Source organism: Alexandromys fortis, unplaced genomic scaffold (assembly GCF_014885135.2).
Source record: "Alexandromys fortis isolate MF-2015 unplaced genomic scaffold, M_Fortis_MF-2015_v1.1 scaffold_7, whole genome shotgun sequence".
Taxonomy (NCBI): Eukaryota; Metazoa; Chordata; class Mammalia; order Rodentia; family Cricetidae; genus Alexandromys; species Alexandromys fortis.
This window is the reverse complement of record NW_026067920.1, coordinates 7,492,228-7,507,713: the sequence shown is the minus strand read 5'-3', so window position 1 is coordinate 7,507,713 and position 15,486 is coordinate 7,492,228. Positions and strand designations below refer to the sequence as shown.

Here is a 15,486-nt window from a genome sequence, read left to right as displayed (position 1 = left end):
TGTTATTTAACTGGTCATTAATAATACAAGTAACTGGTCCAGTTACATTCACATTCACGGCATGGTTGAAGATGACCCTGAACTTGTGAACCTCCCGTTTTCACCTAGTTAATTCAAGCACAGAATTAACTAGCTACATCACCAGCATCACAAAAAAACACTTATTCTATGTGTTTCCACTGAAAGGATTCTGTGTGAGCCCTTTGCTGTCTCAGTCTCATTACATAGCCCTGGCTGCCTGGAACTCATGAGATCCACTTGCCTCTGCTTCCTGAGTACTGGAATTGAAGGTGTGAGTCACCTCAAGAAGAGCTGTATCAGGCTTTTCTTTTAGGTCACCAACCAGCTCCCAAATCATGACCCAGACCTAATTTAAGCTTCTTTTAGGCCTTAAATTAGCCTGTTTCTCTTTATCTTCTTTCTGCCTCAGGGATTTTTACTTTTCTTTCCTTCTGTTTATCTTACTGGTGTCTTGCCCCAGGCGTGTCCCTTGTTCTCTTCTCCTTCCTCCTCTCCCTTTCTTGCTCTTTCCAGAGCCTAGAGTCTGCCTCCTATTTATTCTCTCTGCCTGCCAGCCCTGCCTATCCTTTCTCTGCCTAGTTATTGGCCGTTCAGCTTTTTATTAGACCAATCAGGTGTCTTAGGCAGACAAAGTGAAACAAATGCAATACATCTTTACATAATTAGACACACATTCATACATTGTTAAACTTTACACGGCTAAAGTAGTATTCCACAGCATAAATAAATGTAACACATCTTTAAATAGTTAATATTCCACAACAAATGGCCATATCTATTGTTTAAGATTTTATAATTTTATTATATGTCCATTGGTGTTTTGCCTGCATGTATGTCTGTGTGAGAGTGTCATATCTTGGAGTTACAAACATTAACTAGTTGCCATGTGGGTGCTGGGAATTGAACCTGGGTCCTCTGGAAGAATAATCAGTGGTCATAACTGCCTAACCATCTCTCCAGTTCCTTAAAGATACTTTATAATTAAACTTTTTATGTGGGCAGGTGTTTTTCTTGCATGTCTGTGCACTCCTTGTGTGCCTGGTGCTTGAGTTGGTAGAAGAGGGCATTGGATTCGCTGGAACTGGAGTTACGGACAGTTGTGAGCCACTAGATGAGTGCTGGAAAACAAGTCTGGGTACCCTGGAAGAGCAGTCAGTGCTTTTTTGTTGTTGTTAGTGGTGGGTTTTTTTTCTGTTTGTTTGTTTTGTTGTTGAGACAGGGCCTCTCTATGTATGCCTGGTTGCCCTGGAACTCACAATTTAGCTGACATGGCCTCAAACTTACAGAGATCCTCCTCTCCCTTCTTCCCAGTGCTGGGATTAAAGGCATGCACTATCATACTTGGCACAGCTAGTGCTCGTACCTTCTGTCATCTCTGCAGCTCCTATTCTAAAACTATTATTTTTTTATTTTATGTGTATGGGTGTTTTACCTGCATGTTTATCTGTGTACCACATTTAGATGATCTAGAACTAGAGTTGCAGGTGACTGGGAGCTAAAATAATTGCTGGGAATTGAACCCAGGTCCTCTGGAAGAGGAGCCAGTGCTCTTAACCGCAGAACCATCTCTTTAGCCACCTCACCCATTTTATTTTGTAATTAGGTTTGTGTGTGTATGTGCACGTGTGTGTGCGTGTGTCTGTGTGTGTGGCAGAACCCCCATGTGAGTGCAGGTGCCCGAGGAGCCCAGCAAGAGGGCATCAGATCCCCTGGAGCTGGATTTACAGGCTGTTGTGAGCTGTCCCATTTGGGTGATGGGAATTGAACTCAGGGCCTGTTAATCACTGGGCCATCTCTAGCTCCCATTATATCTGTTTTCATTCCTGGCCCTCTCTTTTGAGATTCACAACTGCCTATCTTATCTGGACATCTTCCCAGGAACTTTGAATAGAGTATTTTGCAGATTAGCCCTGAGCCTAGCACCTAGGAAATCTTCTATAAAAATGAACTATTATTGATCATCAACATTATATTTTAGCTCCTGCTGTGTGAGCTACTTCCCTCTGCTGCTCCTCAGTGGCTTCCCCAAATCACTTATTTACTGGCAGTATCTTTGGCCCTGGGTTATTTGTTGTCTCTGCAGGAAGCCAAGGGAAGAATCCAACCTGGTTTTCCCATCAGCATAGAAAAACTGAAGCAATAAAAATATTCCCACACCAAGGCCACAGAACCCTAAAGGATCATTTTGGTGGCATCCTCTCTGGTGGGTCCATGCAACAATTTCCTTCCAGGGGTCTATTCCAGAAGAGCAAGACTTATGCTATGGTAGAGTTCTAACAGCAAAGTCTGCTGAATACTACAGAAATCCAATCTTGTTATTTATATAATGCCTTTTAAACTTTCTGTACATACAAAACCGGGTTTCATCATGATATTTTCACACATATAAATTCTTATATTCTGTTCTTGTTAGCTCCATTCCAAGTGTGTGTGTGTGTGTGTGTGTGTATTTGGCTTTTTTTGAGACAAGGTTTCTCTTTGTAACAGTCCTGGCTGTCCCGGAACTCACTCTGTAGATCGCCTGACTTCGAACTCATAGAGATCTGTCTGCCTATGCCTCCCGAGTGCTGAGATTAAAGGTGTGCACCACCACTGCCTGGCTCCCACTCCCTATATTTTGAACCTCAACAAGGAAAAGTTGGAAGCCTCACCCAGAGCAGCACACTAGTCAGCAGCTCTGGGTTAGAGCAGACGAGGACCCATTCTAGCCTTATCGTAAGATCTGAGCCCATAAAGGGTGGCTCATGCCCTTAATCCCATCACTCGGGAGGCAGAGGCAGGCGGATCTCTGTGAGTTCGAGGCCAGCCTGGTCTACAAGATCTAGGTCCAGGATAGACTCCAAAGCTACAGAGAAACCCTCTCAAAAAAACAAAACAAAACAAACAAACAAACAAAAACCAAAATAAAAAGAAATCAAACCTATTGTTGAAAAAAAAAAAAAGATCTGAGCCAAGCATCAGTTTTTTCTAAGCCTACAGATCAGGATATAACTCGCAGCTACTGCCCCAGCACCAGGATGATAATGGACTAAATCTCTGAAACTGTAAGCCTGCCCCCAATTAAACGCATTCTTTTAGAAGGGTTGCCTTGGTCATGGTGTCTCTTCACAGCAACAGGACAGTAACTGGGACATAGATCTTTAAAACAAACAAAACTCTACAACTCTCCTTGAAAGCTGAAATTCTCCTATACATAACACTTGATAACAGTAAGGCACAAGTACTACATGTATGTAGTGTGGAAAAACAAAAAATGCAGAGGACACAATGAAAATGCTTTCATTTTTCTCACCTCTTTTGATGTAGCTCAGTTTCATAGGATTCAACCTAGTAGGTGTCAGGCACCTTTCAAAAGCTTGCTGTATGTATTAAACAAGCTTCAAATTCCTCAACTACTTCAGAAGGTAAGGAAGGACAATCACGGTCCCTTTGGTAATTGCAGTTCTCGTAAAGAGAAGCTGGAGGATCAGGCAGGTAAGTGGGGGCCAAAATGGAATTTCGGCGGGACGATGCGTTTCTCTAGGGGCGGTCTCCATCCACGAAGCACCTCGTGAGGTGCGGCCGAGCTTCCACACGTTTCCCGGGAAAGGCGCCACCTGCGCTTCTCCACCAGTCTTGCTAGAGTAGGCGTACGCTTTACGAACAAAAGCGTTCGGAGTGACCGCCTCTCTAGCCACTCAACGCCGAGCACAACCCCGCGCCCCAGGCTCAGTGCAACTTTCAATTGGTGAAGTGGCCCTGGAGGAGGCGGGACGGAGAGGAAGTCCCGCCTTCCTTGGCACTTCAGCCAATCATAGCCTCTGAGATGTGTTAGGTTGCATCCTTGTGTAGCGTTCTGAGCGGCCTGAGGGCGGGGCGGGGCCCGGCGGGTCGCGGAGGTGGGGGTTGGTGGAGGACTCTTCCCGAGGGCGCGCGGAGTGACAGACGAGCACGCGTGCGTGCGCTCCCGACTCCTGCGCGGCCCCGCGACCCCCGTCGGGCCGCTGAGAGGCGCGCGGCGTCCGCGCCGCAGCCGTCTAGGATTCCAGCCCAAGGGGCGTCCCCGGGCGTCCCCAGCCCGAAGCTCCGAGCGCCGGGCCGCGCCCGCTCCTGCCCGCGTCCCGTCTCTGCTGCCGTCAGAGACTGTCCCTTAACTCGCCTCTCCACTCCGAGGGCCGGGTCCTCGCGGCCCATGGTGGCCGCTGGGGACCCACGCAGCCTAGGTCTGTCTCGGGCCGGCCAGCCGGCCACCATGGTGGCCCTGAGGCCTGTGCAGCTCCTCCAGGGGGGCTAATAGACCCAGAGCCTAGGGGTGAGAGGGTCCCAGGCCAGACCCCTGCGCCATGGCTGGAGCCATCGCTTCCCGCATGAGCTTCAGCTCGCTCAAGAGGAAGCAGCCCAAGACATTCACTGTGAGGATCGTCACCATGGACGCCGAGATGGAGTTCAATTGCGAGGTAACCGGCCGCCAGTCCCGACGGACTATGAGCGGAGAGCCGCGGAATCCCTGCCTGTCCGGCCGGAGTGCGCGTCTCCACCCACGGGGCGCCCTGGCTGCGGTGACAGTCGAGGTGGAAGCTTGAGGGATTCTGTAGATACCATCTCTGGGCAAGGGTGGAGATGGTCAGAACCGGAAAGGACTTTCTAGGCCCAGATCACAAGTTAAAGCTAGTTGTTGCCTTTTAAAAACAAAACGTGGGTCTCTTGGGTTTGGCACTTCTTGAAAGTTATTTTCATTCATTTGTTATTGGAAAAAACTGGAATCTTCCATAGTAACACACTAGTTTACAGTGTGTAGGGTTTGCGTTTAGTATTCCAGGGAGTTTTTCATTGGGAATTATTATGTACGCTAGATCTTAAAAATTACATCTAGCCGGGCAGTGGTGGTGCATGCCTTTAATCCCAGCACTTGGGAGGCAGAGGCAGGCGGATCTCTGTGAGTTTGAGGCCAGCTTGGTCTATAGAGCTAGTTTCGGTATAGACTCCAAAACTACAGAGAAACCATGTCTCAAAAAACAAAAGACCAAAAAGTTGCACCTAGTTTTGTTGAAAGTTTGTACTTTTTCCTGTCCAAAACTTTAAAGTTTCTAGGAAAAACTCTGAGGAAAGAGTGACTTACGTTTACTTTCCGTAGTTTCTAACATGGTAATAATAGCTATCATCTGTTGAAAGCGTGTGTGTGTGTGTGTGTGTGTGTGCTGTGCAGGCACTCCATCACTGGGTTATATCCACAGACATTTATACATTTAACTCTCAAAAAACAAAACAACCAAAAAAAAATCAGTCAGGATTATGACCCTGGAATATATTCAATCTGGTTTCCTGGCCCATTGCTTCTTGAATGTCCAGAGTAATAAGTGTCTTCTTGCGTGCTAATAAGTTGGCTTTAGTTTAGGATTCAGCTTGGTTGCCAGAAAAGTTAGCATCCTTAAGGTTGGGACTTCTCAATTCTTCACTCAAGATGGGATTGATGGTTAGATTGATCACCAAAAGCTAGTGATTTAATCAATAATGCCTTTATAATAAGCCTCCATAAACTCCCAAAAGGAAGGTGTTTAGAGAGCTTCCATCTGAACATGTGTACTAGGAGTGGGCATACAACTCTACACTCTACACCCTTTCCCACACGCCTTGCTTTTTGCATTTAAGAAAGCTGGTAATATCTTGTGTCCTTTGTAATATCCCTGATTAAAAAAATAGGTAAATATGAGTGTGAGGTGCTCTACTAAACAAACTGAACCCAAAGAGGGAGTGTGGCACCTCAGTTTGTTGCTAGTCAGAAGCCTGTGCTTGGCATCAGACACAGGAGGCCAACTTGTGTGACTGATACTTTAACCCATGAGATTTAACATTCCAAGTAGTGTGTCAGCATTGAATTAAAGGACACTCAGCTGGTATCCGATGAAAGAAAGAATTGTTTGATTGGTTGATATTACCCCCATCTTATTTAACTTTTTAATTTTTATTGTTTAACATTTTGTTGAAATATTTTTGGCCAGGTGCGTCAGCTCACACCTGGAAACCCAGTGCTTAGGAGACTGAGCCAGAGAATCGTGAGAGTTCAAGTCTAGTGTGGGCTATAGAATGTGGCAATAGCCTCTGAAAGGGGCGGTGGTGATGCTTTCAGAAGTAGCAACAGGTGGATCTCTGTGAGTTTGAGGCCAGGGTGGTCTACAAAATGGTTGCAGAACAGTCAAGCCATGGCTACACAGAGAAACCCTGTCTTGAAAAATCAAAACCAAAAAAAAAAAAATGTGGAAAAAAACCTTTAATATTTCCTTCCTTCTTACATATGTAGAGTGCCTCAAGATTTTGAGCTTTAGACTAAGCTTTTAGCCAGGATGGTACTTAATTTAGTATTTGTTATCCAGCAACATTAGTAGGAGTGACAGTAAGTCAGGAGTTACCAGATTGTTTGTACACACGGCTGTGTAGTAGTCAATCATTTCAGCTTTACAGGCTCTTGGAACTGTTGGAACAAACCACTCAGCTCCTAAGCTTTGGTTTTAGCTGACTGTATCAGGAGCTCCACTGATATATTCTACTTCAAAACTAGAGAACATTCTTTTTTTTTTTTTTTTTGGTTTTTCGAGACAGGGTTTCTCTGTGGTTTTGGAGCCTGTCCTGGAACTAGCTCTTGTAGACCAGGCTGGTCTCGAACTCACAGAGATCCGCCTGCCTCTGCCTCCCGAGTGCTGGGATTAAAGGCGTGCGCCACCACCACCCAGCCGAGAACATTCTTTTGAAAACATGCTTTGGAAATAGTTGTAAGGGTGAACAACTGCTACAGCAAGAAATCAGTGGAAATTCAATAAGGTGAGAGGCAGTAGTTTGAGTAAAGACTTCAAGACTGGCAGTGCTCTTTCCCCCTTCGGATGAGTTAGATAGGCTCCATCCTTGTTGCTGAGGCTGACTGAGTCTTAGGAAGGTGTCCTAGAGAGTGGAGCCACCTTTTTCTACCCAATCCCTACCTGTGGAACAGGGTGTGGCATACTCAAAAGGTTTAAGACCAAACTGCTCTTTCCTTGACCTTGACTTGTGAGGCAGTTATTGACCTCAGAAAAGGCAAGTTGAAACCTCACCCTGTTGTGTTTTTTTCCACCAAAAACTCGGTCCTGTAATTGGTGGGGAAAGGGACAGAGAAAAGCTTGCCATTATCCCTTTCCCCATCTCCAGAGTCCTGGTTCAGATTTTGCCTGAGGAATGGAGGGAGCAGGACTTAAACAGAGTTGTTGACTAGGGGGGGATAGCTCTAATAAAGCTGATGCAAGTGGACCAGATTAAACCCCTAGCACCAAACCAACAAACAGACAAAACCCAGATTGTCCTAATCTTATCCCAGAAGACATAACTTCACTTTGAAAAACTCTAGGACAAGTCTGAGGCCTCTCAGCAGTAGTGCTCCCTTATTCCCCTGGGAACCAAAGACCTAACAACTACACATGCACATACTGGAATGTTGGGAACTTCCCATCTCCCTGAGTCCTTGTGAATGTTCTCCAAATAGAACTCAGTTATTGGAATTGGGGCAAGATAACCCTTAGACTTTGACTCAGTTCCTCGGCCTTGGTTAGGGGATACTGACTCAGTTCCTAGGATACGGTTAGGATGACTCACAGATGTTTCCCTCTTACCTCGCCTCATCTAGCAACCACTCTCTCGCCATGCCTCAGATGAGTCCCCCCCCCCCCTTGTTTCTATGGCTTTTTACTTTAAAAGTAGCCTATACCAGCTATTTGGGGTCTTTTGGCTTCTCGAATGCTGAAAGACCCTGTTGCGACAGAATTAAATTCTCTTGCTTTTACATCAGCTGTGGTGTGAGAGTGGTCTCTTGGGGTGAGTCCTGCTAGTAGATGGACTTCAGGGTCCGACAACCTGAAACACAGTGGGAAAGTTCATGCCTGAAGACAGTCTTGAGAGTACTAGGTTTTAGTGAGTACTAGGATTTCATAAAGACACAGCCTAGGCTGCATGTTTTCCAGTTTGCAAGAAATTATTAGGGAACTCTTCTTAGGTAAGAATAGAGATCAAACATTTACCTCAGCAGCTCCCTTAGAGTAACCAGCAATCAGTAGGCTAGTTTGTATACAGGTTGTGCCCCAGGGCATTGTTTCATAATTAGAAAAACAAGGCACAATTAGAATTTAACAGCTAGCTAGATGGTCATGGAAAGGGAAGACTAAAGCCATGTCATTCAAGGTTCACTACCCAAATAAACACCTCCCTGTGAGGAAAAGTCTCAGGCCTTCACACTGTGAGATAAATAGATTTTGTTAAAGTCATCCAGCCAGCCACAAGACAAATAAGTAAATGGTAAGTCTTGAAGTTGGATTTGATGGTCTGTGTCTGTAATCTTAGCTCTTTCAAGACTGAGGGGAGGGGAATGGAGCAGTCAAGGCCAGCCTGAGTTACAGAGCAAGTCCTGTCTCAAAAACACAAGGACAGAGTGCTGCCCTTCCCCCACCAAATAAAAGCCCTGGTTAGGGCATCTGTACCCAGAATCACTAAAATATATTAACTGAAATGTCCAAAACATCAAAAACTTTGAGATACGCAAAGAAACGGGAAAATATGACCAGTACAAGGAAGGAAGAGGAGGTGGGTATGGGAAGCTAGCTACAGAAGTCCCTGTGAGAGGAACAGGGGTCGGAGGTAACAAAAAAAGGCTTTAGGGTAGATTGTTCAGTCTTTAAACTGCTTGCCATGCAAGTATGAGAATCTGAGCTTTGATCTTAAACACCCATCTAAAAGCTGTGCTGGAGAGTGGAAGATCTCTGGAGCTTGCTGGCCAGCCAGTTTAACTGAATCATTGAGCTCTAGTGTCAGTGAGTGACCTTGTCACTCAAAAGTAGAGAGTAATAGTGGAAGACACTTGATTTTGACCTAAGGCTTCCACATTTCCATGTGCACCACACAAGTACACATCCCTGTACAAGCACACACTCTTGAATGCACACACACACACACAAGATTTAGCCATTATAAATATATTCCCAGAACTTAAGGGAAGCACAGAGTAGTAAAATAAGGCAACAGGATACTGCCAAATCAAATGGATGTCACTAAAGAGAGAAATTATAAAAGAGAGTCAAATGAAAGTTCTAGAGTTGAAAAGTCCAATAGCTAGAATAAAATATTCAATAGAAGAACTCCAGTTATAAATTTGGACTGTCAGAAGAAAGAAGTCAGCTAAGAATTAGATCTGATAAAGTTGGATATAGGTTAGTCATTTCAGTGTGGTGAAGATGAGATAACCAAGAACCGGGAGGATTTGTTGCTCAAAAACCTACCTTACAGGGGACTAAGGGGTTCTTCAGGCTGAAAGCAAGAGACCTCAGTAATTCAAATGTGCATAAGAAAATAGTAAAGGCAATCATATAAGATGCTGTAAGCACATAATTTTCTCCTTAACTGATTAAAAATGTTTACGTGCTTGTAATGTTAAACATAGAATATGTATTTTATGTATAACACATTTGGTAACAATAACAGAAGAAATGTGTTGAAACAAAGCTATAATGGGTTAAGGAAATGACTACAGAATAGCTGTAATAATGAATTAGTGTGTATGTAGATTTGATATATGTCTATACTAATACCACATTAGAACATTTCTGGATCACTTAAAGTGAACTAATGTAAACCTGAAGTTGGTTTTGATAAGTCAAGATTATATGATAAGCTCCAGAGCTGCTACTTTTAGTAGATTTAAAAATATGAACGCAGGACCTAGAGGCTGAGTAGTTAAGAGCACTTGTTGCTCTTTCAAAGGACCCAGAATTCCAGGATTGGTTCCCACACCCATATGTCTGCTCAGAACTGTAACTCCAGTACCAGGGGATCTGATGTCCTCTCTGACCTCCGTGGGCATTGCATTCTTGTGGCATTCTACATGCAGACAGTATACTCATACACAAAACAATGAATCTTTCTTTAAAAAAGAAAAAGGTTATGAAAATTTATTTATTTGGTTTGGGTTTGTTTTCATTTTTTGAGACAGGGTTTCTCTGTGTAGCCTCTGCTCTGCAGAGGAAACTGACCTTGAACTCAAATCCATTTACCTCTGATTTCCAAATACTGGGATTAAAGGCATGAAATACCTTACCTATTTTGTTGTTGTTGTTTTTGGAGACAGGGTTTCTCTGTAGCTTTGGAGCCTGTCCTGGAACTAGCTCTTATAGACCAGGCTGGTCTCGAACTCACAGAGATCCGCCTGCCTCTGCCTCTTGAGTGCTGGGATTAAAGGTGTACACCACAACACACCTGGCATCAATAAAATTTTAAATGTGTTTCATTTAAAATGGTAAGATCAATGGGCAGATGAGGTTCTTGCTGCCAAGTCTGAAAGCTGAGTTTGATCCTGGAACTCACACAGTGTTAAGGAGAGAATGAGTTGCAGCAAGTTATCCTCCAGCCTCCACACAAATATACATATAGACCAACGTGTACACACACCCTAAAGGAAATGGTTATTTTTATTATTTATTTTTTTTTTTAATTTTTGAGACAGGGTTTCTCTGTAGTTTTTGGTGCCTGTCCTGGAACTAGCTCTTGTAGACCAGGCTGGCCTCGACTCATGGAGATCCGCCTGCCTCTGCCTCCCAAATGCTGGGATTAAAGACGTGTGCCACCAGTGCCTGAAGTAGGAAATGTTTAAAAAAATTAAAAGTTTAAATTTACTTTATGAGTGTTTTTCATGTGGGTATATATGTGCAGCACATGTGTACAATGCACTTGGCAGTCAGAACACGGTAGAGATGTGTAAGTCTTGGCGCTTTGTGGCCAGCCAGTTATTGAGCTCTAGGTTCAGTGAGAGATTCTGTCTCCAAAACAAAAAAAAAAAAGGTGAAGCATAATTTGAAGAGGACATTGGACACAGGTCAGTGCACTGGCACACATGTATACACACATACACACTGTACCCCCCACATGACATTACATTAAAAATAGATTTAATTACATACATTAAAAAATAGACTTAATTGAAATGTAAAACTTTTGTGCTTCAAAGGGCAGAGTTAAATGAAGAGAAAAAGTAACAAATGGTATAGTTGAGAAGGGACTTCGTGATGATTGTTCATCAGTGTCAACTTGACTGGATTTAGAGTCACCAGAGAAACATACTTGAGCCTTCGATCCCAGCAGTCACAGAGGCAGATGGTTCTCTGTGAGTTCAAGCCCAGTTTGACCTACAGAACAGCCAAAGTTACATGTTGAGACCCTATCTAACATTCCGTCAGCTCTTACCCCGGCTGCTTGGCTAGCTCATGCCCGAAATAACAACACACAAACTGTATTCATTTAAGAACTGCTTGGCCCATGAACTCTAGCCCTTACAGGCTAATTCTCGCACCTGGACTAGCCCATTTCTAATGATGTGTGTAAGCACCCCAAGGTGCGCTTACCGGGAAGATTCTAGCCTAAGTCCATCGTGGGTTGGAGTTGCCTGGGAGAGCTGAGCATGGCGTCTCTGCTCCAGCAGAGCTGTCGGGTCTGTCTGTAAGCAGAGCAGAGTCTGACCTCACTTCCTCTTCCGCCCAGCATCCTATTCTGTTTTCTCCTCCCATCTATGCTTTAATCTATGAGGGCCAGCCAAGCAGTTTCTTTATTGCTCAGCCAATGAAATCAACAGATTGATATGACACTCCCATATCATACCCCCAAAATATCTGAGTATGTTTCCAGAAAGTTTTAATTGAAAAGGGAAGCCGCACTCTGAATGTGGATGGTATCATCGCATAGACTCCGGTCAGACTGAATAAAAAGGATAAAGGAAGCTGAATGTAAGAATCTCTCTTCGCTTCCTATAGTATGAGCAGCTGTCTAATAGTGACCTTGCCACCACACCTTCCCTGCCATAATAGACTATCCTCTCAAACTGTGGGTCAGAACAAACTCTGTGATTTGCTTTTTATTGCAACAAGAAAGCTAATTCAGACTTACATCTGAAACATAACTCTTTTTAAATTTCTTTTTATTTTTATGTGCATTGGTGTTTTGCCTGCATGTGTATCTGTGTAAAAGTGTCGGAACTCATGGAGCTGGAGTTACAGGCAGTTGTGAGCTGCTGTGTGGGTGCTGGGAATTGAATCGGGTCCTCTGGAGGAGCAGCCAGTGCTAATAAGTGCCAAGTCATCTCTCTAGACTTATAAATAATTCTTATATTTCAATAATCAAAAGACAACCCATTTAATAAATAGACATAAGACCGAAATAGACCTTTTTCTAATGAAGATACATAGCCAGTAAACACAAGAAGGGATACTCAGTGTCATCAATCATCAGAAAGTGTAAATCAGAAGCAACACAATGAGAACTTTACTGCAAAGGGCAGTAAGATTCCAGGAATGAAAAGTTATGTAGTGTTGCTGTGAATGTGGAGAAAGCCATTGTGAAAAATCGTGTGGTGGTTCCTCACCCTAAGCATAGTTTCTAGCAGTCCTACTCATAGACCCATCAGACAGAAATAATGTGTTCACAGAGAAACTCATGGCTGAATTATTCACAATAGCCAGGAAGTGAAAACAGCTGCTGTCTACCAGCAGATAGCTTATGCATTCTATGGGATATGATTTGGCAATAAAATGGAATGACGTATCAATACATGTTTCAACAGACCTTTAAAACAGGAGTCACAGGAGAACATGTAATTCCATCCATGGAAAATCTAGAGTAGGATATTAATGGAGATAGATTATAGATTAATGGTTGCTCAGGACTCAAAAAGTGAATGGGAGTTTAGGGGTATTTTAACTTTAGGATATGAAGTTTCTTCTTGAAGTAATGAAAATGTTCTTGAAGCTGAAGGTTAGAGTGTGTATTCAGCATGTGTAAGGCTCCAGATTCCATTCCCAGTGCTGAAAAACAAATAAGATCAAAACTACTATGGGCAATATGTAATCTGGCAGCTGGGAGCCAAGGAATACCACAATGAACCTCATACAAGACATTTATTGGGAGAAAAAAAAAAACAGGAGGGTGGCTGCTATTTTTTTTCTTTCTTTTTTTTTAATTGATATTTATTGAGCTCTACACTCTGCTCCCCTCCCTGCCTCTCCTTTCCCCCCTTCCACCCTCTCCCAGGGTCTCCATGCTCCCGATTTACTCAGGAGATCTTGTTGTCTTATATTTTCTACTTCCCATGTAGATCTACGTAAGTCTCTCTTAGAGTCCCTATTGTTGTCTAAGTTCTCTGGGATTGTGGTTTGTAGGCTGGCTTTCTTTGCTTTATGTTTAAAAACCACCTATGAGTGAGTACATGTGATAATTGTCTTTCTGTGTCTGGGTTACCTCACTCAAAATAATGTTTTCTAGCTCCATCCATTTTCCTGCAAAACTCAAGCTGTTGTTATTTTTTTCTGCTGTGTAGTACTCCATTGTGTAAATGTACCACATTTTTCTTCTCCATTCTTCGATCGAGGGGCATTTAGGTTGTTTCCAGGTTCTGGCTATGACAAACAAAGCTGCTATGAACATAGTTGAGCACATGTCCTTGTGGCACGATTGAGCATCCTTTAGATATATACCCAAAAGTGGTATTACAGGGTCTTGAGGAAGGCTGTTTCCTAATTTTCTAAGAAATCTCCACACTGACATCTAAAGGGGCTGTACCAGCTTGCATTCCCAGCAGCAATGCGGAAGTGTTCCCTTTTCCTCACAACCTCTCCAGCATAAGTTGTCATCAATGTTTTTGATCTTGGCTATTCTTAGAGGTGTAAGATGTAATCTCAGAGTTGTTTTGATTTGCATTTCTCTGATGACTAAAGATGTTGAACATTTCCTTAAGTGTCTTTCAGCCATTTTAGATTCCTCTGTTGAGAGTTCTCTGTTTAGGTCTGTACTCCATTTTTTTTTTTTAAATTGGATTATGTGATCTTTTGGTGTTCAATTTCTTGAGTTCTTTGTATATTTTGGAGATCAGACCTCTGTCTGATGTGGGGTGGGTGAAGATCTTTTCCCATTCTGTAGGCTGCTGTTTTGTTGACTGTCGTTTGCATTACAGAAGCTTTAAGTTTCAGGAGGTCCCATTTATTAATTGTTTCTCTCAGTGTCTGTGCTGCTGGGGTTATATTTAGGAAGTGGTTCCCTGTGCCAATGCGTTTAAGTGTACTTCCCACTTTGTCTTCTATAAGGTTCAGTGTGGCTGGCTTTATGTTGAAGTCTTTGATCCATTTGGACTTGAGTTTTGTGCATGGTGATAGATATGGGTCTATCTTCATTTTTCTACGTGTTGATATCCAGTTATGCCAGCACCACTTGTTAAATATGATTTCTTTTTTCCATTTGATATTTTTTGCTTCTGTTGGACTCTGGCGTCCAAACACCGAGAAGGAGTCGCCCCCAGAGACCATCTCACACACTACAGCCGATGCAAAAGCATGAGGATTTTATTAATTCTGTCATGACAGGGTCCCCCAGCATTCGGGAAGCCGAGGGACCTTGAATAGCGGGTACAGTCTACTTTTAAAGGGGCCACAGAAGTAAGGGGGGGTTGTTCTTTGACTATTCTGATTGGCTTATTTGAAAGGGCTATTACCAATAATTGACTGGAGAGCTGTTGCCAGATCAGATGAGGTAAGAGGTCATTTTGACCCCGTTTCCCAGGGGACTGAACCAAAGCATACGTATATGGGTAATGTTCAGGAACTGAGTACGTGCGAGTGTAGCTGTTAGGTCCTTGGTTCCCAGGGGAGGAGGGGAAGCACTATGGCACAGAGGCTGAGAAGATTCAGAATTGTCAAAAATGGCTTCAGGATTGTCTTAAAGTCTTACACTTCTTTATCAAATATCAGGTGTTCGAAGATGTGTGGATTGATATCCGGGTCTTCTATTCGGTTCCATTGGTCCTCCTGTCTGTACAGTCTGTTTTCAGTACTGTAGCTCTGTAGTAGAGTTTGAAGTCAGGGATGCCTCCAGAAGTCAGAAGTTCTTTTATTGCCCTTGGGTTATAGGGTGTGTGTGTGTGTGTGTGTGTGTGTGTGTGTGTTAAGAGATATTTGAGGTAATAAACGCAGGTAGATATTCAGGATGGAGAGAAGCCTGAGATGCCCTTCTGTGAAGATGGTGTAAGCTGTGTCTGGTTATTTCTCACGCCTCCGTACCGGTCCAGTTAGGGAAAATACTTTTCTTTGTCGGAGCCACGGGCCCTGATAGGGTATCCTGGGTTTTTTACTTTTCCAAATGAAGTTGAGTACCGTTCTTTCGAGGTCTTTGAAGAATTTTGCTGGGCACTGCGTTGAATCTGTAGATTGGTTTTTTTTTACTCTTTATTCTTTTTGGACACCTGCCACCCAGCTCCCACATAAATCACACGTTGGATGGAGGCTTACTATTACTTTCTTGCCAGCTTAAATTATCCCATCTACCTTTCGCTTCTGGGTGTTTTCCTTTTCTTACATTTGTAAATCTTAAATTTCACTCTTACTGTGTGGCTGACTGGGTGGCTGGCCCCTGATGTCCTCCTCTCCTTGTTCTCTCTTGCTCCTT

At 43.4% G+C, this 15,486-nt stretch overlaps 1 protein-coding gene across 3 annotated transcripts in view; it reads left to right on the top strand.

Annotated features, from left to right (window-relative positions):
• The first annotated feature begins 3,931 nt into the window (after nt 1–3,931).
• Nf2 (NF2, moesin-ezrin-radixin like (MERLIN) tumor suppressor) overlaps nt 3,932–15,486 on the top strand; it is a 95,563-nt gene continuing 84,008 nt past the window's right edge. For 2 of the 3 annotated variants that reach the window (XM_050141002.1, XM_050141003.1), the window contains exon 1: nt 3,934–4,457. In XM_050141002.1, the coding sequence (XP_049996959.1) occupies nt 4,344–4,457 (114 nt within the window). In that variant the 5' untranslated portion in view covers nt 3,934–4,343. Of the gene's footprint in view, nt 4,458–15,486 lie in introns of all 3 variants that reach the window. The other variant, XM_050141004.1, reaches the window with a different exon arrangement.